The sequence below is a fragment of the Hyaena hyaena genome, unplaced genomic scaffold, assembly GCF_003009895.1.
Source record: "Hyaena hyaena isolate Hyena2069 unplaced genomic scaffold, ASM300989v1 scaffold_1659, whole genome shotgun sequence".
Classification (NCBI taxonomy): Eukaryota; Metazoa; Chordata; class Mammalia; order Carnivora; family Hyaenidae; genus Hyaena; species Hyaena hyaena.
In genome coordinates, this window is record NW_024082286.1 from 45047 (window position 1) to 71813 (window position 26767).

Genomic DNA, 26767 nt, shown 5'->3' on the forward strand with positions numbered 1-26767 from the left:
TCAGCCTGGTAAATGGACTGTAAATGATGATAACCCAAAACCCTGGACACATCCAGATCCAGCACATCCGCTAAACCCAGTGAGTTCATCTTTCCAGTATCTGACACTTAAGGAATGGACCCAAATAGTGTATATGTCACAATGTCAACATAAAAGATCACATCTAATGATTGATCTACAAGAAAGACAAATTAGCCATATGAAGAAGAAAATCCTGCTGGTCAGTTACTCTCTGAACCTTTTTTTTTTTTTTTTTTCTGCTTACAGAGCAATTCTGTAGCTGCTGTACCATGAACTTCCAACAGGTGTTATGTCATTCCTAAATGGCACTAGCCTAACTCCAGCTTCATTCATCCTAAATGGCATCCCTGGGCTGGAAGAAGTGCATTTGTGGATCTCCTTCCCCCTGTGTACCATGTACAGCATTGCCATCACAGGGAACTTGGGCCTCATGTACCTCATTTACTCTGAAGAAGCCCTACACAGACCTATGTACATTTTCCTAGCCCTTCTCTCCTTCACAGATGTGCTCATGTGCACCAGCACTCTTCCCAACACCCTCTGCATATTGTGGTTCAACCTCAAGGAGATTGATTTTAAGGCCTGCCTGGCCCAGATGTTCTTTGTGCACACTTTCACAGGAATGGAGTCTGGGGTGCTCATGCTTATGGCCCTGGACCGCTATGTGGCCATCTGCTATCCCCTACACTATGATACTATCCTCACTAATTCAGTCATTTCCAAGGCTGGCTTCCTCACTTTTCTTAGAGGTGTAATACTTGTTATCCCTTTCACTTTCCTCACCAAGCACCTGCCATACTGCAGGGGCAATGTCATACCTCACACTTATTGTGACCACATGTCTGTGGCCAAGATATCCTGTGGCAATGTTAGAATCAATGCCGTCTATGGTTTAATGGTTGCCCTCCTGATTGGGGGCTTTGATATCCTGTGCATCACAATTTCCTACACCATGATCCTCCGGACAGTTGTGAGTCTATCATCAGCAGATGCCCGGCAGAAGGCCTTCAGCACATGCACTGCTCACATCTGTGCCATCGTCATCACCTATGTCCCAGCCTTCTTCACCTTCTTCACTCACCGGTTTGGGGGACACACCATTCCTCCACACATACACATTATTATGGCTAATCTCTATCTGCTCATGCCTCCCACAATGAACCCTATTGTGTATGGGGTGAAAACCAAGCAGATACGAGAAACTGTCATTAGATTCTTGTTTAAAGGAAAGGACAATTCTCACAACATTTAAGTAGAGTCTTCTGAGAAGTTAGAATTCTCTTAGCCAGGTTGAGATCACCAAGTCTTCAGGGAAGTCTACAAATGAAAGCAGATATCTGGGAACAGGAAATATTTTCATGGAACTTTAATTCTTCTATCTCTTTTTATTTTTTTATTATTTTAATGTTTATTTATTTTTGAGAGAGAGAGAACAGGGAGCCGGGGGTGGGGGTGGTGGGCAGAGAGAGAGGGAGATACAGAATTCAAGACAGGCTCCAGGCTCTGATCTTTCAGCACAGAGCTTGACGTGGGGCTTGAACCCACAGACCACGAGATCATGACCTGAGCTGAAGTCGGATGCTTAACTGACTGAGCCCCCCAGGCCCACTCTACTACCTCTTTTTAAAGAGGTAGACACTATGTCTATGTAGGCAAAGACTCTATTCTGAAATTTTATGTTCTTCATAGGCTTACTTTTAGGGGAGAGTGCTTGGATCACTAGAACTGGAGTTGAACTTTTTAAGATTTTAAATCCCTGGCAAAACATGAGCTGTGCTCATCAATGTCTGTGCTAATTTATTTATCTCAGCATTCTCCTGCCAAAACCATTTGGAGTTCATTCCTCTTTCCCAAGTTCTTTTCTCCTGCTTTCATTCCCAAGTTTATCAACTGTATATCCATCAGTGCATACATATGTTCACCAGAAAACTTTTAAAAAATGTAACTTGCAGCATATTCATGACACACAGTGTATGTCCATTAATATCCAAATTGAATAAATAAATACTTGTGATCTATTCAAGTATAATGTTGAGTGAAAGAGACCAAATAATATGTATTCTATGATTTCATTTAGATAAAATTCGCAAGTATGCAAAACTAATTGTGGTCATAGAAATCAGGATGATGTTTAACTTTGAGAATAAAAGCCCAGGTAATGATGGAACAGAGTGTGACGGGTGCTTCTGAGGTGCTGCCACCGATTTAGTGCTTAACCTGAATGGTAATTACAGAGTGTATCCACTTGGTGATATTTATGATGTGTACTCTTTTTTGCATGAATATTATAGTTCAATAAAATATTTATTTAAAATAATATGTCTTAGACACACCCTCTGATCTCTCTCAACTGAAACATTTTCTTCCTGTGCTATCTGTCCATGACTAACAAAGTATATATTTTATTTTCTTTGCATAGTATGCTAAATTTAATGTAAATAATATATATATTTGTACAAATTATGATTAAACAATGCAGACAAGACAATCATAAAAAAGGCAAAAACTCCATCTTGAAAATCTCTTCCATTTAGTTCCTTTCCAGAGATAGCATCATATGCGTACTTTTTATTTTTATTTTTATTTTCGGTGATTTTTTCTTTTACTCCAAACTATGTTTAAATTTTAATTTGACTACAAACTACCCTGTTTTATACAATGAGGATTGTAACTCAATTACAATATGTATCACCTTTGTGTGATCATATGCACGTGTGTGATTTCTGTATGCATGTGCATATAGTGTATACATGTATATACATAAATATGCATATATTTATATACTTATTAAATGTGTATGTTTACAACTTTCTTCTTTCTATACTTCTAACCTGAATATTAATATGATATATTTACTTTATTTTTAATTTAAAAAATTACTGTTTATTTATTTAGAGAGAGGGGGAGAGGAGTGCCTGGGTGACTCAGTCAGTTGGGCATCCAACTTTGACTTAGGTCATACTCTCACGTCCTGTGAGTTTGAGCCCCATATCGGGCTCTGCGCTGACTGTTCCGAGCCTGAAGCCTGCTTCATATTCTGTGTCTCCCTCTCTTTCTCCCCTTCCCCTGCTCATGCTCTGTTTCTCTCTCCTTCAAAAATAAATAAACATTAGAGAGAGAGAGAGCGCACGAACAGGGGAAGGGCAAAGAGAGAGTAGACAGAGAATCTGAAGAAAACTCTGTGCTATCAGCACAAAGCCTGACATGGGGTTCAAACCCATTAGCCATGAGATCAAGACCTGACCTCAAGTCAAATGCTCAACTGACTGAGCCACCCAGGTGCCCAAAATCAAATATTTTTTAATTACCTAATCTAAAGATCATTAGTACTATCAATGATTCCAGAAATCTTCCTAGATTTGTTTATAATTTGATTGTAATAGTTGAAAACTAATAAACAGTACTTGAATTCCTGTGATTATATGAATATTGATATAAATATTTAGTATGAATGTATATTACTTTACAACCAAGTCAGGATTACATTTCTTTCTGTATTTTGTCCAATGTTACCATCCTTATTATTTTTGCAGGAGAATATTTCCAGCATCAATATTTTTCAGAGCTATCTGATAATATATTCACCCACAAAACAATGAAAGGATTTCTATGAAAAAGGGGCAAGCAGACAATTAGAAAATAACTTTTATAAAAGAAAAGGATTACTCATGGCAAAAATATTTAAGGAAAGGAAAACAGAGTTGCAAAAATCTCCCAAAAAGAAAAAGAGGCAAGGAAAACATAAAATATGAAAGAAAAATAAAGAGATACAGAAGTTCTGTCCAAAAGAGCAAAAAAGTCTGACTTTTAGGGTTCACATTAAGAGAGAAAACTGTTTAGGTAAATGGAGAATTTATCCAAACAACTATAAAATAATATTTTCTATAACAAAATTAAAAAGTTGTATTTTAAGAAATCAAGAAATACCAAAGTACCTAGAATATCCTTTATAAAAGATTCAAATTTGGACATACTGCTGTGAAATTAATGGCTATAAATATAATGAAGACATACTTAACAATTTCAGATAGAAAACAAACATTAAAATAGTTTAAAAAATCAATGCATGTTTACATAATTAAAAAGGATACCTACCAGCAAATACTGATATTGGAAGACCATAGAGTAGTTTTCTTACTATGAAAATAAATAATTATTAGACTAGACTTCTGTTTTCAAATTAATAATAAAATATGTGATTGGTAAAGTTATTTTAAATATGAAAAACTGAAGAAAGAAGGTCTGCATAACAGCTTTTCTTAGAAATTATTTGAAGATGGGGCACTGGGTGGTTCAGTCAGATGAGTGTCTGACTCTTGATTTAGGCTCAGATCATGATTTTGAGGTTTGTGGGATGGAGCCCCGCATTGGACTGTGCTGTCAGTGCAGAGACTGCTTGGGATTCTCTCTCCCTCTCCCTCCACCCCTCCCCTACTCGCTCTCTCTCAAAATAAATAAACATTAAAAAAGAAAGCTATTTGAGGATGTACTCCAGCAATATGAGAGAATAACCCAAATATGCTAATCCATGGAATTTAGGGGTTAGTGGTTTCAGTCTAAGAAAGGAAACTAAAAATTCCCACCACTCTGAATAAATAAGATTGAAGGTGAGAATAATTTCTTGTAGACCAAATTTCAATGATTATTCTTGTGTTCAGTCGATTTCTGCTTATATCACTGGAAACTTAGAATTGTTGCCACTACCTGCCTCAAGGATGGTTTAAGTAGATCAGTTCTAAAGATCCTTTTAGTTCCTTTTGAGATTCCTTGCACATCTCTGTCCCTCTCTTCATAACAAGATTGACTATCAGTTTTTTAGACACAGTAATAATTAATTTATTCTAGACCTTTACATGCATTATCTCTACTTTTGAATCAATTCTGTAGATGGTCATTATTCACTGCATTTTATTTTTAAGGAGACTAAAATTTGGATGGATTCATTAATTTACTATAGTCTACAAAGATTTTAGGTAGAAATCTTAGATTTAATCTTAGAAAAATTTATGTTGTTCCTTTTTAAAAATTTTATTGTATTGATGTAAGAATATTTAACATGAAACTTATCCCTTTAACACATTTTTAAGTGTAAAATACATCTTGTTTACTATATATACAATATACAGCAGGTCTCTAGAACATATTCTTCTTGCTTAACTGAAACTTATGATGGTTATTTAGTTATTTCCCACTCTCTGCTACCTCTGGAAATCACCATTCCACTCTTTAATTCTATGAATTTGGCTATTTTAGACACCTCATAGAAATAGAATCATGCAGTATTTGTTGTTCTGTGACTGACTTTACTCATTCAGCATAATGTTTTCATGGTCATCCATGTTGTCGCACATTGCAAACTGTTCTTTAAGTCTGAATTGTATTCCATTCCATATGTATATACCACATTTTCTTCATCCATTCATCTGTCAATGGGCATTCATGTTGTCTCCACATTTTGGTTATTATGAATAATGTAGTAAACACAGGAATGCCAATACCTCTTTGAGACCCTCATTTCAGTTCTTTTGGATAAACATCAGAAGCAGGATTGCTTAATCATATGGTAGTCCTATTTAAAACTTTTTGATGAACCTCCATATTATCTTCCATAGTTACTGAAATATTTTGCATTCCTAGCAACAATGCACAAATGTTCCAATAATTCTACATTCTTGCCAATGCTTTTTGTTTTTTATTTATTCAATAATAACCATCTTGATAGATATCAGGTGATATCTTATTGTGTTTTGATTTGCACTTCCCTGATTATTAGTGATGTTGAGCATCTTTTCATATACCAGTTGACCATTTGTATGACTGCTTTGAAGAAATGTCTATTAAAGACCTTAGCCCATTTTCTAATTGGGAAATTCTTTTTTGTTTTTGCTCAAATTGAGTTGTAGGAGTTCCTATTATATTTTGGATATTAATCTATGGTTTGCAAGTACCTTCTCCCACCTGGTAGTTTGCCTTTTCACTCTGTTAATTGCATCCTTTAATTCATTAGCACTGTTCCATCTTATTTCTTACAAGAACTTGTTGAAATAGTTTTTCCATTGCTAATAATTTCCCTTTCCTAGTTTTCTTAAATTTATTTTGCTTTTATTGTCTCCTTGCAATCTGATAGGAGGAATTTCAAAAGGAACACAACACTGTCTTCTATTATAACACATAACCACATCTTTATTTCCATTTTTCTTGAGAGGGATTATCCTGTACAAATTTTTAAAAAATGATTAGAAGAACTCATTTAATATGCAATGAGACTTGATTTGTACTTTGTTTTAAAATTTATTTTCATTAGGGGTGTCTGGGTGGCTCAGTTGGTTGAGCATCCAACTTCAACTCAGGTCATGATCTTGTATCTGTGTGTTCCAGCTCTGCATCAGGCTCTGTGCTGACAGCTCTAAGCCTGGAGCCTGCTTCGGATTCTATGTCTCCCTCTCTCTCTGCTCCTTCTCTGCTCATGCTCTGTCTCTCTCATGTCTCTCAAAAAATAAAATAAAACATTAAAAAATTATTTTTATGAGATATAGTTGACATATAAAATGGTATAATTTTAGGTGTACAGTATGTGTTGATTTAATACATTTATATGTTATGATATGATTACCTCCATAGTATTATCTAACACCTCCATCACCTCACATAGTTATCATTTCTTTTAGTAATGAGAACAGTTAATCTATTCTCTCAAGAACTCTGAAGTTTATAATACCATATTGTTACCTATAATCACTATGCTACACATTAGATCTCCAAGATTTAGTTATTAGTTAGAAAATAATATACCCAGATCTCCATACCCTAACTTCTGGTAATCATTCACTTCTGCTTTTATGAGTTTGGCTTTTTTTAGGTTCCACATATAAATGAGATCACATAGGATTTGTCTCACTTAGCATAATGCCCTCAAGGCCCATCCATGTTGTCACAAATGACAGGATTTCTTTTTTTCTCCTGGCTGAATGGTATGCCATTGTGTGTGTGTGTGTGTGTGTGTGTGTGTGTGTGTGTGTGTGTGTGTGTAAATAGAAGCATTCAGTGATGAAATAACCTGTGAATTATGATCCTGGGTTTAAAAAAATTACATATACATGGAAATAATGACAGCATAATCTTAATAGCAGGTATCTCCTACACCAGAAGTATGTCATTTAAAAAGGTTTTGTTACATTTTTCTCTTTTGAAATTAAGAAGTGTAATATTTTACAAATTTGAATAACAAATAATGAAACACTTATTATAAAGTCACATATGCATATAATCTGCTTTATTTTTAATTACTTTAGACAAGAATTTTCAACTTTTTAATCATAATGATGGTCTGCCTGTACCATGGGGCTTCCTTTCTGGACTGCCCTTGTTTGGGGATGAGATATGGTTTGAGATTTTTATTTTTGTTTCAAATATATGAAACCTTACACTACATTTTCCCTTAGGGAAAGAGACCATTGTCTCTCAGGTCTCTTAAGCCCTGTTTCACATTGAGACTTGGGAGTCTTGAGAATGTGAGATTATGCCTGTTCCCGTGGGAAGTCAGCCAGACTAAGTAATTCTGACATAAGGGGAAGCCAGAGTGTTACCTTCAAATACATTCCTGGGCCCTTGCCCTGGCATGAGCACCTTTCAGACTCCTAGTCTGGAGCTACATTGTAGGTAAGGTAATGCCTTCCAGATATTTTGATCCTAGGCTTACTGTGTGACAAAGCCTAGGCTTGTTCCAGCCTGCATGTGTGATCACAAAAATCAAGGGCATTGCCATGTAAAAGCATATTGTTGGTGATCTCTTTGGCTAGGGAAAATTAGGAAGAACGTGGTCATTCCACATTCAAAGCAGAGATAGTACTAGCAAGAGATGTGTGTGTGCTCTTGTGTGGGAAGGGAGAATCTAGATGCTCTCAAAATCTCGTTTATAGTTTAGAGAATTCTTTTTATGTTTATTCATTTCTACAAATAAATGGTAGAATGACATAGGCAGAGGATTAGACAATAATAACCCTATGCCTTTGTTCAAGGAAAGTTAAGTAGGCATACCTTTTTCCCTCCAGTCACTAGCTCACTTTCCCCCACAGTCCTTCACTTTTTAATTCATCACACAACTTGCGGTCAGCTGATCTAACTCCAATTTACATTTTTAAATCAAGGTATCGTCCTTATTCATGGGGTGAAATAGGTAGCAGATTTGGCCCATCCACTAAAACAGCTCACAGTAAAGTGATATGATGAATATACAAAAAGTTCTAGTACAAATCCTGAGGTTATCATCATTATAAAAAATAAAGAAAATATGGGGGAAGCAGAGAAGAAGAAAGGTGAATTTCCAGCAGAGTATCTGGTTTGGCTTAAGAGAGAGGGGATGTATCACCAGTATTTAATGTAGGTGCAGAAATTTCGGTATCATGCAGCATGCTGTGAAACCTACGGAATCCAGGTTAGAGAAAATGGGTATGATAATATTGAATTGGTAGACTCATTACAGGAATGTAATTAAATTCATAAGTGAGTTTAAATTAGTAGATAAATATATTTAAATAGGTAAAATTGACAACCAAATGGTATTGCTGCTGCTTTTCCTGAAGGCAAGTGAGTAAATATTTGAGTTGGTGTGCAAGCTGGCTGTTTATGTACAAGGTAAACCTGAAAGAATCAGAATAGAGGCACAGACAGGCCTTACGCTAATAGCCAAAGTATTTATTGCCTGATACATGGTGGATGCTTAATGGAAATTTTAAAAATTTAACAAATAGGATTGTTTAAATTAATTTAGGGTCCATAGCTTGAAATATTTAGCCTTGAAATACTTAGTGACAACACCATCTTGTCACTAAAATATTGAATTTGGGGGCACTTGGGTGGCTCAGTCTGTTAAGCATCTGACTTTGACTAGGGTCATGATCTCATAGTTCTTGAGTTCAAGTTCTGCATTGGGCTCACTGCTGTCAGTGCGGAGCCTACCTCGGATCCTCTGTCCTCCTATCTCTCTGCCCCTTCCCCACTCATGCTCTCTCTTTCAAAAATAAATTAAAAACACTAAAAAATTGAATTAGACATCAGGAAAACATTTCAAGACAATAACAAAAAATGTTGAAATATTCTCAAAGAATCTAGAACTCCCTTTTCTGGATCTAGCTTCTTCTTGACATTCTTCTCCAGGAGATCATGGAGAGGGTTCTTCAAATGCCTGATAGGATTTTATTCTGTGTTCCAGACCCTAAATTCCTGAAACAAAACAACAACGATTGTTGTCTGCAAGCCTTCTCTTCTGGAGAAGCATAGCATGGAAAGAAGAAAGTGAAAAAGCAAGGCTTCTTGGCCTTCCTAGGTCCTAAGCAGTATCTGATTCATCCTGATTTTTCTAGGGGCTGGGATCAAGTGATAATATAAAGGAGGCCATTTTCTGTTTTAAACAGCCAGAAACAACAATGGGTGCTGCACACACTTTGGGTCAAATGGCTGCCCAGCGTGGGATGAGGAAACACAGAAGCAGCAGTGATGGCATCAATCACTGTACTTCCCATCAGATCCTGGAGGCTTAGACAACTGAACCAGGTAATGGAGCCTATTGTCATCAAGAAAGGAAGAGAAATTATAGTTGATGTGTGGTGGTTTGGTGCAGCATATATGACATAATATGCTTTTGGTAGTACAGTGTGTTGCTTTGTCTCTTGCACTGGAAAAGGCTAAATGCAAGACTGAATGAAAACCTCCTTGTGGTGAATTTATCTTCCTTTATTTTTGTGATTATTGTACTTTCAATCTTTTCCTATTTTCTGTTTCATTAATTCCCTAGAACCACAGGCAAAATAAGGAAGCAGGGGAGTTCTAGGGTAAGTCTGAAGGGTACTTGTAACCAAATTACCTCTCCCTTTGAAAGAGAAAGTATAAATCATCCCACCCACCTTCATGTGAAAGATGGTTGGAGTGCTGGGTAGGGAGAAATTATAAGAAGAAGGAACTATAGAGGCCCCAAGTTAAAAACATGAAACCTCATATTCCTCCATAGAAACAAGCAAAAAAATAAATACAAAAACAAGTAAATGAGGAAACAGTTCACTGATCTACTGCTTGTTAGCCTTTTAAAGGATTTCGTTTTAGTGGAACAGATGTGAAGTATGAGCTAGAAAAACTTGGATTTCACTCTGAATTAATCACTAATAGCTTTGGGAAGCAAATTGAACATTTTGTATCTGAGTCAGGGAATTTAGTCAAAATAGCTAACGCTGAACTTCAGGATGCACAGGATTCTTTAAATGAAGAAACAAAACAGATGAATATAAAGGGGAAAAAAGAGAGACAATCCATAAAACAAACTTAACCAGAGAGAACCAACTGAGCATTGCTAGAGGGAAGGTTGGGGGGAGGGGGATGGTTTAAATGGGCGATGAGTATTAAGGATAGCACTTGTGATGAGCACTGAGTGTTTATGTAAGTGATGAACCACTAAATTCTACATCTGAAACTAATATTATACTGTACATTAACTTACATCTGAAACTAATATTATACTGTACATTAACTAACTGGGATTTAAATAAAAACTTGAAAAAAGAGAAAAGGAAGGAAAGAAGGAAGGAAGGGAGGGAGGATTCAATGTTCAACGAAGACTTCTCAAGGTAAGTACATGGCAGAGAGATTTTCAAATAAGGGAAATAAACTGAGCAAAGACAACATAAACTTGAAGTATTTGTAGGATTGAAATGTAGTCTACCAAAGTTTAAGCATGAAATTCTAGGATACAATGACCATATAATTTCTTGCCCAAACCAGACCACTTTTGGGTGCTTAGGAATTGGAAAGAAATAAAACGGAAAGAGAGGATAAGACCTAAATTTTACTTTATTAAATCTCATGCCAAGTTGAATCCTGCCCTCAACTTGATGAGAAAACACTGAAGATTATTAAGGAGAGAGTGAAATGGTCTTCAAAATTATGCTATAGGACAAATTTGATTTGAAAAATACAAGTGTCAAAATCAAGAAATAGGTGGATTTACCTAAGTGGTCTTTATTTTTCTATTTTCTATTTATTTATTTATTTATTTATTTATTTATTTATTTATTTTTTTGAGAGAGAGATGGGGCACAAGTAAGCAATGGATAGAGAGAGAGGGGGAGAAGTGGGCCTCATCCAAAGGGGCTCAAAATGTGAGACTTAAGGGGAGCCTGGGTGGCTCAGTTGGTTAAGCATCCGACTTTGGCTCAGGTCATGATCTCGCAGTTTGTGGGTTCAAGCCCCACATCCAGCTCTGTGCTGACAGCCAGCTCAGAGCCTGGAGCCTGTTTCAGATTCTGTGTCTCCCTCTCTTTCTGACCCTCCCCTGCTCACGCTGTCTCTCTCCCAGAAATAAATAAAACATTAAAAAAATGTGAGACTTGAACTCAAAAACTGTGAGATCAAGATTTGAGTCAAAGTCAGATGCTTAACAGACTGAGCCACTGAGTCACTCTAGTTAGGTGGTCTTTAAAAGACAGTAAGAATGGTGATAGAAAAGGCTGATACTGGAAATATTTCTGGATTTTAAAATAGAAAGCTTGTTTTGTCTGAGAATAGAAGACAGATAGTAGACATGCTGAAGTGGCCTGGACAGATTAGGAACTGAAACACTTTGAGCTATAAAGGAATTTTACCCAAGATGAAGTAGAATACCTGAGAAGATCACAAAGATGTTGGTATATCATGTGGTAGATAATGACACCATTATCCAAAAGACAAAACTCAGAAATGGAACCTATTTTGCCATGGGGTAAAGGCTGAAGTGATGAGTTTAGTCTTGAATTCAAATTTTCCATGGATATATCCAGCATGCATTTAGAAGGAGGACACAACAATTGTTACATAATTTTCTTTTAAAATTAACTTTTGGAAAACATCCTTCATGTTGGCTATATTTGAGGTAATGAGAGTGGACATATTCTAGGAGAGAGAATATGCTTCTCAAGAAAACTGTAAAAACAGAGATATGGACAGGAAATAGATGACTCCATTTACTTTGGGAACTACAGGGTTTTTGAGAAAGGGAGGTTTCTTATTTTTCTCTTTCATGGGACAATTAAATTAGACTGACTTTCATGGCCACTATCCTTATATCTTATAGCCATGTACTATCTACACTTGTATTTCAAATTAAGATATTCAGTTCACCAGGATACTAACCTAAGAGTAAAATAACAAAACAAAACAAAACAAAACAAAACAAAACATTATTTTTCAGAACTCTTGAGGTAGGTATTATTAGTCTCATAATATAGATGAGCAACTGAGCTTCAAGAGTAAAGTAAACCTCAGTAAGTCATAAGATTGGTATGGAAAGAGCTATATTTGAAGAAGATCTTATATGATATCATCATAATCTTCCCATTACATATTGTCACACAAGATTAATGTAATGAGCAAACTTCAACCTATCCTTGTTATAATGATAACTTGGTGTTATAAGCTATGTAGTCTGTTAAACCAGATGCATGGTAAAGAGACATGAGAGGCAAACCATGAAAGACTCTTGAATGCTGAGAACAAACTGAGGGCTGACAGGGGTGGAGAGAGGGTAAGGGGGGACATGGAGGAGAGCACTTGTGGGGATGAGCCTTGGGTGTTATATGGAAACCAACTTGACAATAAACTATTTTAAAAAAAGAGATTGCATGAATGTTAAAGTCATATATGAATATCATTTCTATCCCTGAATCTAGCTTTATGACATTTACATCATTTGCTATCTCTGTGCCTCGGTTTTTTCTATTTGATGTCAAAAAAGAATCAGAACTTGGTAATTGTGGCTTCAAAATTACATTTAGATTCTTTATAAAACTTTAAAAATATTGTATTATTCAATAAATAGTACATTTTCATAGTTAAAATTATTTAGAATTGTTGGTTCTATTATGAATGTAACTATATTCCAAATTTAATTTGCATTCTCAAAAACATTCTGAATTAAATTTCTATTTCTTAATTCCTTCTCCTCAGCATAGACTCTTCTGGATACATAGAGCTCCTCTATTGAATTTGTTATGGTGGTTTCCAACAATTCATATGTCGCCCCCAAATCGTTTATTCTTAATGGAATTCCTGGTCTAGAAAAAGTACATGTATGGATCTCCCTCCCATTATGTACAATGTATACCATCTCTCTTGTGGGAAACCTTGGACTAGTGTACCTCATTCATCAGAAGGAGTCCTTACATCGCCCAATGTATTTCTTTCTGGCCATGCTGTGCATCATTGACCTCTTTACCTGCACCACTACTCTACCCAATGCACTCTGCATCTTCTGGTTCAATGTCAAGGAAATTAACTTCAATGCTTGCTTAGTCCAGATGTTCTTTGTCCATGGGTTCACAGGTGTGGAGTCTGGTGTGCTCATGCTCATGGCTCTGGACCGCTATGTGGCCATTTGCTACCCATTGCGATATGCTTCTATACTCACTAACCCTATCATTGCTAAAGCTGGGCTTGCCACCTTCCTGAGGGGTGTGCTGTTGATGATTCCTTTCCCAATCTTGGTCAAGCGTTTGCCCTTTTGCCAAAGTAATATTATCTCCCATACATACTGTGACCACATGTCAGTAGTGAAGTTGTCTTGTGCCAGCATCAAGATCAATGTCATCTATGGTCTGACAGTTGCCCTCCTAATTGGAGTGTTTGACATCTGCTGTATAGCTGTGTCTTACACTATGATCCTTCGGGCAGTGGTCAGCCTTTCATCAGCAGATGCCCGGCAGAAGGCCTTTAGCACCTGCACTGCCCATATATCTGCCATCATCATCACCTATGTTCCAGCATTCTTCACTTTCTTTACTCACCGTTTTGAGGGACACATCATTCCCCCTTCTCTTCACATAATTGTAGCTAATCTTTATCTCCTTCTTCCCCCAACACTGAACCCCATTGTTTATGGAGTAAAAACCAAACAGATCAGAGACAGTGTCATAAAACTCTTTAAGGGTGAGAAAGGTACAGGTATTCAGGAAAACTGAAATTAGTTGAAGATGAATGAAAAACAACAAAGAAGAGACTCATGTGTGACATCATACATTAACTCATATGTTGTATCATATATTTTCCAAGTTTATCCCAAAGTATCTTTTCCTTCAATGATAGTCGGTATATTTATAGCTAATTCTGGATTTATAGTCCAGTACTTTTCCCTTATTTTTTCCTCCATCACCAATTTTAATCAGGTAATTGATATGGGCTCATTACAAATTTGTCTTTCCTGTGTTTGTAACTTTCCTTTGGGTAAGAAACAAAATGGCTTTTAGGGACATTTTTCAGCCTGGGCCATCTTTGAAACTAAAACTCAGTTTATTAATTAGGCTGGTAACATGCAGATAAAACTGACCATCATGGATTTTAAAAGAATGGCATTTAGTAAACATCATATTGTAAAAAGGTTTGCAGACCAATTTACTAAGAATAAAAAATGCTTACAATATATAGGTTAGCCCTATACATTGTATATTTATACATCATGATAAATGCAATATATAAATGTTGATATATGACTCAACACACCTATGCTGTTTCTCTATATTGATTTATTTTTCCTCATTTACTGATATAAGTTTTTTTCTCTATTGAATAAAGTTATTTATTAAGAATACCATGGACATTGTCAATGATGTTCACAACCACCAGGGGTGTGAAAATTTCTTAGATATAGTCTCTCCCCTAGAATCTCTCAGTTCAATAATATCTCTTTTCTGTCTCATTTATCATCAGTGACCTATCTCTAGTTTCCTCCACTTTATCTCTGGAACATCTAATGCAACACTTGTTTAGGTGTTGCCTATGGACCTCTGAGGGCTCAAGATCTTGGGGAATCTAGGAAGTCACAATATTCATAGTAATATTAAAGTATTATTTGCCCTTTTCAGTTCCATCCTCTTACCAAAATACAAGTAGTTTTCCCAAGTCCATATGGTGTGTGACTATTATTGTAAAATAAACTATGTCAACATTTGGAGGATCTGCGTAATTCAATGAGTCAATATTTCCAAATGGCAAATGTTTGATGTTACAAGATGATGAATGTGTAAAGATTAATTCCAGTTCAATATAGACCATTTTTCCCATTTATTTTACTTTTTAAATTTATATTTATTTATTTTTATTGTAGAGAGAGTGAGAGATGGAGCATGTGAGTAGAGGAGAGAGGCAGAGGGAGAGAGAGAGAGAAAGAGAGAAAATCTCAAGCAGGCCTCATGCTCAGCACAGGGTCCGATGCAGGGCTCAAACCCATGACCCTAGGATCATGACCTGAGCTAAAATCAGATATTGGATGTTCAACAGACTGAGCCACCCAGGTGCCCCTATTTCATTTTTTGGATACAGTTGACACATGAAGTTTATATATTATGCTATGCTCACTATAATCATAGCTAGTGTCTGTCACTATACAACACTATTACAATGCCATGACTATATTACTTAAGCAGTTTGTTTGCTCTCTGTATTTATAGATCTGATTCTGCTTTCTATTTATTCATTCACTTGTTTTCTTAAGTTTTTAATTTTAATTCCAGTATAGTTAATATACAGTGTTATGTTAGTTTCAGATATACAATTTTATACATTAGGTTATGCAATTTATACAATTTTATACATTACTCAGTGTTCATCATGATAAGTCTACTCTTTAATCCTCATCAACTACTTCACCCACCCACACCATCTACATCTCCTCTGTTTTCATTTGTTTCTTTCGATTCCACATATGAGTGAAATCATATGGTAATTGTTTTTCCCAGTTAGACTTAATTCACTTAACATAGTACCCTTTAAATCTATCCATGTTATGGTAAATGGTACAATCTCATCCATTTTTATGGCTGTGTAATATCCTATCACACATGTATATACACACACACACATACAAACACACACACATTTTCTTTATCCATTTGTCTATCAATGGACATTGGAGTTGCTTCATATCTTTTTTTTTCTTAATGTTTTTTATTTATTTCTAGGAGAAAGAGAAAGAGACAGCATGAGCAGGGGAGGGTCAGAGAGAGAGGGAGTCACAGGCTGAAACAGGCTCCAGGTTCTGAGCTGGCAGTCAGCACAGAGCCCAACGCGGGGCTCGAACCCACGAACCGCGAGATCATGACCTAAGTGAAAGTCAGACACTTAACCGGCTAAGCCACTCAAGCGCCCCAGAGTTGCTTCATATCTTGACTGCTGTAAGTAATGATGCAATAAATATAGGGATGCATACATATTTTCAAGTTAGTTTTTCTGTTTTCAGTGGTGAAATTAATGGATTATATGGCAATTCTATTTTTATATTTTTGAGGAAACTACATACTGTTTTCCATGGTGGCTGCCCCAATTTGCATTTCCACCCACAGTGTATGAGGGTTGCTTTTTCTCCATATCTTCACTGACGCTTGTTATTTTTGTTTTTTTTTATTTTAGTCATCTGACAGGTGTGAGGTGATATCTCTTTGTGGTTTTGATTTGCAGTTCCTTGATGATTAGTGATGTTGAGCATCTTTTTATGTGTTTGTTGGCTATCTGGATGTCTTCTTTGGAAGAATGTTTATTGAGGTTTCCTGTCCATTTTTTATGGTGTTGAATTGTATAAGTTCTTAAAATATTTTAGATATTAACCCTTTACTAGACATATAATTTGCAAATATCTTCTTCTATTAAATAGACTGCCCTTTTGTTCTGTTGTTTCCTTCACTATGCAAAAGCTTTTTACTTTGATGTAGTCCCAATAGTTTATTTTTGCTTTTGTTTATCTCACTTGAAAAGCCATGTCTAGAAAAATGTTGTTAAGGCCAATGTCAGAGAAAATACTGTTGGTATTCACTTCTAGGATTTTTATTGTATCAAGTCTTACATTTAGGTCTTTAATCCCATTTTGAATTTATTTTTGTGTATGGTGTAAGAAAATGGTCCACTTTCATTCTTTTGCATGTAGCCATCCAGTTTCCCCAGCACCATTTATTGAAGAGATTGAATTTCCCCATTGCATATTGCTCCCTCCTTTGTCATAGATGAATTGACCATAAAAACATGAGTTTATTTCTGGGCTTTCTATTCTGTTCCATTGATCTATGTGTCTTTGTGCCAATACCATACTTTTTCGATTACTTAGCTTTGTAGTATATCTTGAAATCTGAAATAGTGATAACTTCAGATTTGTTGTTCTTAAGACTGCTTTGGCTATTCAGCATCTTTTGTGGTTCCATATAAACTTTAAGATTATTTGTTCTAGGTTTGTGGAAAATGTTGGTATTTCAATGGGTATTTCACTGATTTGTAGACTGCTTTGGGTAGTATGGACATTTTCACAATATTCATTCTTCCAATCCATGAGCATGAAATGTCTTTCAATTCTTTTGTGTGTCATCTTCAGTTTATTCCATTAGTGCTTGATAGTATTCAGAGTTCAGATTTTTCACCTCTTTGGTTTAGTGTATTTGTAGGTATTTCATTCTTTTTGGTGTAATTGAAAACAGTGTTGTGGGTCTTTAAAAAATTTCTCTTTCTGGTAATTTGTTATTAGCATATAGAAATGCTACTAATTTCTAGGTATTAACTTTGTACCCTATAATTTTAAAGAACTAATTTGTTACTTCTAGTAGTATTTTGTGGGATCTTTAGGATTTTCCATCTGTAATATCATGCCATCTGCAAATAGTGACAGTTTAACTTCTTTTCCAATATGGATGCCCCTTATAAACCAATGGGTCTTAATGTAACAGAGTACTGAAGTTTATTGATAAGCTTTCAGATTACACATTGCACTAATCTTTAGAAAACAAACCACCTGTTGTCGATTTGGGGTGTAGTATCAAAGAAGAATATTCACAATTAACTAAAAAAGGTATTAAAGTCTCAACTCCTCCATATTACAACTATATATCTATGCGAGGTCACATTTTCTTCATAAATATGAAACAAAGCAACATACTTCAACAGGTTGCATGCAGAAGCAGATATGAGAATCTAGTTCTTGTCTATTAAGCCAGGGATTAAAATACTTGCAAAAATGTAAAATAATATGACTCTTCTTACTATTTTTGTATTCAAAATTTCCTTATTTTTCATAAAAACATATTTTATGGTACATAGATTTATTATTGCTATTTAAAAATTAATACATAAACTTTCAAAATGTTAAATTTTGAACATATAATATTTAGAGAAATGCACCACATAAACAAAAGCTCATTAGAGTTTTAGTAAAATTTAATAGGGTAAATTGGATAGTAAGGCCAATGATTTGAAGAATCACTGATCTAATCATATGAGTAAATTCAGCTTTGTCAACCATTCTCATTAAGTCGTTGTTGTCATTCCTCTTCTTTAAATTGCAATATAACTTGTATAGAGTACAATGCACAAATCTTAAGTATACCTATCTTACTGACAGATGCAACTATAGGACATTTCCAGTATGTAGTGGCTTTCATATGGTTCTCTAAAATGACTTCAATTTTGACCTCAGCATTATACACTTCCTTATATTTTAAAAATTTTATTTAATAGTAATAACATAAGATATAGTCTCTTTTTTGACCAGTTGAATGTGTTTGTTTGTTTATGTTAACATGAAGTAAAATACTATTTTCAAGTGTAGAATTTAATGGTTCAACACTTATATACAACACCCAGAGCTCATCACAGGTGCCCTACTTAACTACCTATCACCCATTTAATCTGTCCCCCTGCCCACCTCTCCTCCAGTAACGATCTGTTTGTTCTCTGTAATTAAGAGTTTGTTTCTTAGCTTGACTCTCTTCCCTCCCCTGACGTTTTCACTTGTTTGTTTCTTAAATTCCACGTACAAATGAAATCATATGATAGTTGCCTTTCTCTGACTGACTTATTTCACTTAACATAATACTCTCCAGCTCCATCCACATCATTACAAATGACAAGATTTCATTCTTTTTATGGCTGAGTAATAATCCATTGTGTGTGTGTGTGTGTGTGTGTGTGTGTGTGTGTACACTCTCACATCTTCTTTATCCATTCATCATTCAATGGATATTTGTGTTTTTTTCCATAATTTGGCTATCGTAGATAATGCTGCTATAAACATCGGGGTGAGTGTATCCCTTTGAATTAGTATTTTTGTATCCTTTGGGTAAATATTTAGTATTGTAATTGCTGGATTATAGAGTAGTTTTATTTTTAACTTTCTGAGGAAACTTCATACTGCTTTCCAGAGTGGTTGCACCAGTTTTTATTCCCACCAACAGTTTAAGAAGGTTCCTTTTTCTCTACTTCCTTGCCAACACTTGTTATTTATTCTATTTTCTATTATAACCGTTGTTAAATGGTTGATATATCATTGTGAGGTGATATCTCATTGTTTTGATTTGCATGTCCCTGATGATTAATGATTTAGATCATCTTTTCATGTGTCTGTTGGCCATCTGTATGTCTTCTTTAAAAAAAGGTGTCTTCTGCCCATTTTTAAATTGGAGTTGTATAATCACTGTGGTTTATAATTGCATTTTCCTCATAATTGATGTCAAACATTTCATTTGAATATTTCCTATTGATATGTTCTCTTTTTGAAGTATCTAAATCTTCTGCCAATTTTTCTACTGAGTTTTGTAATTTATTAAAATTTGTATTTGTTAAATGTAGCTATTGCAAATTCCCTCTCTGTTTCTCTCTCTTTCTCTCTCATTTTTCTTTATCTCTATCTCTCTGTTTAGTGCAGTGGTCAACTTTAGAGAATTTGACATTGGCATAACATAAAATTGGCATAACATTTTTAACTGACGTATAGTTAATAGATCAATTCAATTTTCCCCATAATGTTCTATATAATAAGTAACTTCTTGCTCCCCAATCCAAGTTTTATAAATTGTGCTTAACTATTATCTTTGGTCTTTTTAAAACTGAAATACTTTTACTAAATTTCTTTTAATTTTATAAAATTGACATTTTAAAAGTTTTTTTTTAAATAAAACATTTCTATTTAATAGATAAAATAGTATTCCTCATGATTAGATTCAGATTATGTGTTCTTGGAATATATTAATATATTTTGGCCTTCTCAGTGCATCACAACACTAAGGGCATATGTTGTTATTTTATTCCACTTTGATGATGTTAACATTGACATTGGTTAAGGTTGTTGCAGTCCAACTAAGTTGAATTTAATACTTGCAGCAACAGTCTGCAAACCATGCGAAATTGTGAGACGTTTCAGTAAAATGCTTTTAAAAAAGGCTTTTTTTCTTTTAACACATCTTAGAAAATGCAGCTAAGACACTAACTCAAGCATGACATTCTATGGAGTTGAGGGGTATGTGGTAGATATCTGAAGTACATGACACGGTCTTCTGTCTTTGGTAACTAAACCACAACATTCAGAAGCCAATGGGTAGAAATAGAAGTAGTCTTTATTGTTATCACTTCTAGTAACCTTTGTTTTTTCCCCTCTCAATTTGGTCTCTATTGATAATGGGTTCTAATTTCCAAGGAGAGGGGATCTCTTCTACCTGGTGCACCGTGCCTAAAACTATGGCTACTACATGATTTTTTGTGGATGGGCCTGCCTATAGACCAGGAAGTAGAAAAAGGAGTAACTTTAGTGGCAGAAATATTTGGTCCAGATGGGCATGAGGATATATGTTGCTGCTGCATTTTGATGGGGGTGGTGGATGATGTTTGGATCCAGGAGTTCATGCAGACTCTAGGTGCTTCCAATGTTTGGTGATTATCAATAGGTAAATATAGCTTAAAAATGCTGGAAAGGGCATAGAAACTGAAGGATTTAGTCCCTTCATGGATAAAGATGTAGAAATTTGCCTTGGCATAAAATGTAAGTTAACAGAAATTCTAGCCATGGGAGAGGAGGATCTATAATAGGAAGTGGATAGGAAAATGATGGTTATCATTGCTTCAGGATCACCTACAGCAGTGGGTTTGTATGTTGTCTCATTAATCTTCCTGTTGCAAGTTGTCTTTTTTTTATTATTATAGGAATTATGAATGGCTGCTAACTTGAAAGGCCATGAAAAGCTAGAGTTAATGTCACACACGACTAGGTCTGGATCTTGTGAGTGGTAAAATATACTAGATGCTGTCGGCACCCCTCCCATATCCCCTGGCCCTCAATTACCTATGGTGTTCTATTGAAAGTGATGACTCTGCTTGAAAACTTTCTCTAGCTAACAGGCAGTCAAATCCAGAAGTGACCAGGGATTAAGTCACCTAAGACCCATGACCTGGAGTTGGAGTTGGAGGACAAGTACTTAGGTGTTCTCATTTTATGGTGGAAGAATGCTAATACACGTCCCGTAACATTACTTTTAAAATCCCCAGATATACTGGGCCCATGTACCAATAGACAGTAACCTGCTTATTTACACACTTTGTACTGATTTCCTTTTCTTTCCTGTCTTATGTTCCCTCTCACCAATGTTTCTCAGTATCATCTACCAAATAAACCTTTAAGTCAAATTTTATCTCAGGTCTGCTTCTAGGAGAATTTACCATGGGATAGTGTCTCTTCTAAATCAGACTATAAATGTGAGAAACCACTTCCCTAAAGAGAGATACTCAGTATTTATTTTATTTATTTATAATATGAACTAATACTAACAGGTTGAATAAAAGGGAATATTGTCATCTACATGTTAGGGATGAAGTTCAGAGTTCATATGGATAAAAGGGGGCAAAGTTAGTATTTGAAAGCTGATCTGTTCTGATCTCAGAGGCAAAGGTTTTAACTGATGTACTATATTTCTTCATCTTAAACAACTACTGGCTCTGAAGGAGAAAAATGAAATATTGATTCAATCATTGAATTTTCTCTAAATTGCTGCTAAGGAAAGAATAGAAAAGGTTGAGCCACAAAGAATATGAGTCATTTAGTAATTTTAGGAATTACAGATAGCAGCACTCATTCCAGTTTAAGAACTAACAAGCATTTATATATTAACTGCTTAATTAATAGCATTGACACAAAGTACAAGAACAGGCCAAAACTCATCAATGTAGATAAAAGTCAAGAGAGTGGTTACTTTCAGTTTACTGACTTAGAGGGGCATGAACGGAGCAATTCAGATGCTGAGAAAATACATTTCTTGACCTCGCTGGTGTTCTCTTCATGCTAATTCACAAAGCTTTGTAGTCATGACTTGTTCTCAACTGTTTGTTATACCTCAATTAAAATATTACTCTAAACATAAGGTAGCAATGCTTGGTTTTTTTAGTTAATTTAATATTTGTGTCTCAAATTGCTAGCTGATTGCAACAATAGGCTAGGTAATACAATAATGTTGACATACATTTATAGTGAAAATTTATTATATTAATCAAAAACATCTATTGGGAAGGTGATTGACATTGTACCATGTGCAATATTTACATCTATAAAAATTTTATAGTCTCTTTCAAGGGAAAGTTCAAATCTAGATGTGAAGAGAGTGGTGTAAAGGTATTAAAGTCATTTTAGAGACATATCTCAGTTTCTAGGTCAGAGCAGATGAGAGTTTTTACTTCTATCTTGTGCAAGTAAGACTTTCTCAAGAAAAAGAAGATCTGCTTAGGGTACCGGGTGGCTGTTGGTTGAACTCTTAATAGTGGCTCAGGTCCTGATCTCATGCTAGTGAGATTGAGCCCCATGTCAGGCTCACACTGGCAGCATAGAGCTTGCTTGGGATTCTCTCTCTCTCTCTCTCTCTCTCTCCTTCTCTCTCTCTCTCTCTCTTTCTCTCCTACTCTTGTTCTCTCTCTCTCTCTCTCTGAATAAACTTAAAAAAGGAGCCCTGCCTACCCCCAGAATTTTTGTTAATGAGTGAACCCAAACCTTTAACAGAAACTCAAACCAAATAAATATTAATTTTAAAAAAACTTGCCCAAGAGGGGCGCCTGGGTGGCTTAGTCGGTTAAGCGTCCGACTTTTGCTTAGGTCATGATCTCGCGGTTCGTGGGTTTGAGCCCCGCGTCGGGCTCTGTGCTGACTGCCAGCTCAGGGCCTGGAGCCTGTTTCAGAGTCTGTGACTCCCTCTCTCTCTGACCCTCCCCTGCTCACACTGTCTCTCTCTCTCCTAGAAATAAATAAAAACATTTAAAAAAGAACTTGCCCAAAGAGCATAAGGTGTGTTTTATTTTGGATAGGAAAATGAGCTATATTATATCAGACACATTATTTTTAAGCTTCAGAGGGTGATTTTACTGAGCAACATTTTTTTAAACTTTATTTATTTTGAAATCAAGAATCTGAGGCTTAACCTCCTGAGCCACACAGGTACTCTTTACTGAGCAACATTTTAAATTATTCCCTTATCCTATATCAAGGGTTCCAGTGTAACAAAGATTTTTGTTTTGGTATTCACTACCCTGAGATGTCTAGCAAGCAAAAACATACTACATTGCTAACAGTAACTCATCATTTGGATGTACATGATGCTGAACTTTACTCTTTGTGGTCTGTCTCTCTTGCTGAAGTTAGACACAATTCTACGGCCCCATGTGTGTTAGACAGGATCTAGAAGTAGACCTGAAACTTCTCCAGGTGACTCCACGAGGTTCAGTGGATCTCTTAGATACAGTCATACAACTCTCAAATTTCTTCCATACTACTAATATCTTCTGGAGAAGCTGCAAATCTAACACATCACAATGAGCTGGGTATTATGCTAATTGTGATATAAATTATAAGTCAATGACTGGTAAAATTAAAGAGAAGAAAATGTACTTGCTCAGTCAAAAGTATTCCTTTATAACTTACAGTGTACATCTTACATTATGTTAAATGCTATTGATACAGAGATGAATAAGTCAATAATTTTTTCACAAGATGTTTGGTCCAGAGTTCCAGATAGTTTTACAACTAGTACATATGTTATGATATGAACTGCTATATTGTGAAAATTAAGAAGGTTTTTTGATAGTCAAATGAAAGATCTTTTGACTTGATCTAGGACAAGTCTGTACTTATCATTTAACTAGTTGATTAACAAACAATATGAACTATCCCTCAATTAACAGATTACACTAACAGATTACTCCTAATTCCTGCTAGTATTGGTGACTTTCAATATATTTTAAAGTCCAAATTTGTAATATTAACAAAGGATTGACTGAAGGACATCTGATTTCTTACATTCATTTATATGTACATGATATAAGATTAAATGAAAAAGAATAATAGAGAACTTTATACCAGGATCACAATGATGTCAACATTGTGCTCTTATGAAATTGCATTTACTGAAATTTCTTTTTTTTTGTTATTTCCTTAGTCCTATGAGGTACACTATATTAAATAACAAAAAACAAAGAACATCCATTATTTTTGTTATAAAGATGCTATTCGTAGTGCCATAAGTTATATAAGTGCTTATATTGATTAGAAGTCATGCAAAATAACACCCCTCCCATCTCAATATCAGGAATATCCGGAACAACTTGTTTTGATTAACCTTTTGTGAAACTTATAACTTGAAATTTTCTTTTAGGACCCAAAATGTTTGAAGGAAAACTTAAATCCTAATTGTAGCAATTTTAAGCAACATGATATAAATTTCTTTCTTTTTCTTTTGCAGTTTTGAGTTTTCATTTACATTCCAGTTATCCAACATATAGTGTAATATGAGTTTCAGAAGTAGAATTTAGTGATTCAGCACTAACATATAGTGCTCGTTACAAGTGCCCTCCTTATTACTCATCACCCATTTAACCCATCCCCCCGACCCAGCTCCCCTCCAGCAAACCTCAGTTTTTTCTCTGCAGCTAAGAGTCTGTTTTGTGGTTTGCTTTCTCTCTTTTTCTTCCCCCATATTTTCATCTGTTTCATTTCTTAAATTTCATGGAGCGCCTGGGTGGCTCAGTTGGTTAAGCATCTGACTTCAGCTCAGGTCATGATCTCAGGTTTGTGGGTTTGGCCCCACATTGGGCTCTGTGCTCACAACTCAGAGCCTGGAGTCTGCTTCAGATTCTGTGTCTCCCTCTCTCGGCCCCTTCCCTGCTTGTGCTCTGTCTCTCTGTCTCAAAAAAAAAAAAAATATTTTTTTAAAAATTTCACATCTGAGTGAAATCATAGGTATAAATTTCTGTTCGTGAATTTTGTAGTTAGATTATATTTTCTTGTTCATATTTTGCTTAGACCATATTTCATCTATTTCAATATTTTCCCTGTTTTATCACCAGCATTTTTGCAATCTATGTCAATTCAATAGTTAAATGGATGGTGAGATAAATATATAAACAATAAGTAGTTAAGTAAAAATCCAGATTTGAGTTGCCTCTAAGATGACTTAGAGAGGTCCCCAAATAAGATTGGACCGAATAACAGGATGGCTTTTAGTGGATGAAGCCCCCTTGAAAAAAATTAGCAGCCTGGGATAGAAGAATAAAAGGCTTGAAAATGAAAACAAAAATTATCTAAAACATGACCGTGATCTTTTGGTTATGGTCACTGAAAAAATTTTAAGGATAGTGTAACCATGGCATCAGCAATATGAGAATCAGTCCTGCTACTTTTTCAAATTCATAATGTTTGCTATACATTTTATAAGCAGTGAAATTATGAGAGTGTATCCACACCCCAATATAAACTACAGGTTTTGTTCACTTGGTTTCTTCAGTGCCTACTGTCCCCCATGACATTCCTCCTCATTCTGGAAACTGCTCTTTCAACAATTTATCAACATGGAACCTATGAGTGTCACCTTAAAAATCCACAAACCCCAGAGTAGTGTAGTAGTTCTAGATGCCGCAGATTCAAAATAGGAAAATATGAAGATATGAAGAGGCTCTAATTATATACAATTGTTAAAGATTTGCCAAACTATAAAGACTTCTATTTATATTGATATGCATATAAAGTTCTTTTCTAGACACTCATATTGCAATATTTTAATAATCCATTAACAGTGTATTATCTCATGATTTTTATTTTTTGTTACTTTTGTATCCAAGGGCATTGCTTAGTTTGTAACTAAGTGATGCATGAAGGGTAGGGATCTAGGATAATGATTAACTATTTCAGAAAGGATTTCCCAAAATAAACATGGACAATCAGAATGCTTCCCTGGGCATTTGTAAGGGAAAAAAATATTCCAATTGATACTGAAATATCTTGAACTAATAAATATGATTAAATTGGGCAATCAGTATTTTCTTCCTTATGAACTGAGAATTGAGAAAGACATTATTTTTTAAGTTTATTTATTTAAATTGAGAGAGAACGAGCAGGGAGGTGCTGAGAGAGAGAGAGTGAGAGAGAGAGAGAAAGACAGAGAGAGAGAGAGAGAGAATCACAAGCAGGGATTCCGACTTGGGGCTGGAACTACCAACCATGAGATGAACCATGAAATGAACATTGAGATCATGACCCCAACCAAAATCAAAAGTCGGATGTTTAACTGATAAGCCACTCAGGTGCTGATGGAGAAAAACATTCTTAAACAAGAAAAAAATAATGTGAAAGAAAAAAGAAAAGATAATGTGAAACAAAAAGAGAAGTCTGAGGAAGTTCCGGTAGTATATTTCACTTGTCTTTCCCTAAAATACCTGGGGAGCATAAGCGTCATAATGGCCCTCTTTTACAATAACATATTAGCTTGAAACACAAACATTTCAAAAATAATTTTCACCTTTTGCTTTTTAAGTTCCCATGTTGCCCCTAATTTGTTATATTAACTGAAAAACTCTCTCAGTGTCCTTTTTGCATAGTACTTCTGCCATGCATAGTGATTGGAGAATATAGGGATAAATATGTGGGGCAATTACATAAGTGAGCCTTTTCTCCATG

The 26767-nt window shown here is 35.4% G+C and overlaps 2 protein-coding genes across 2 annotated transcripts; both read left to right on the top strand.

The window, feature by feature from the left end:
• Positions 1-310: 310 nt before the first annotated feature.
• On the top strand, positions 311-1273 carry LOC120226320 (olfactory receptor 52N1). Its single transcript, XM_039224513.1, has one exon. The coding sequence runs from the start codon at positions 311-313 to the stop codon at positions 1271-1273; it is 963 nt and encodes a 320-aa protein (XP_039080444.1).
• Positions 1274-13034: 11761 nt separating this feature from the next.
• On the top strand, positions 13035-14000 carry LOC120226311 (olfactory receptor 52N5). The gene has a single exon (XM_039224503.1). The coding sequence runs from the start codon at positions 13035-13037 to the stop codon at positions 13998-14000; it is 966 nt and encodes a 321-aa protein (XP_039080434.1).
• Positions 14001-26767: the final 12767 nt, after the last annotated feature.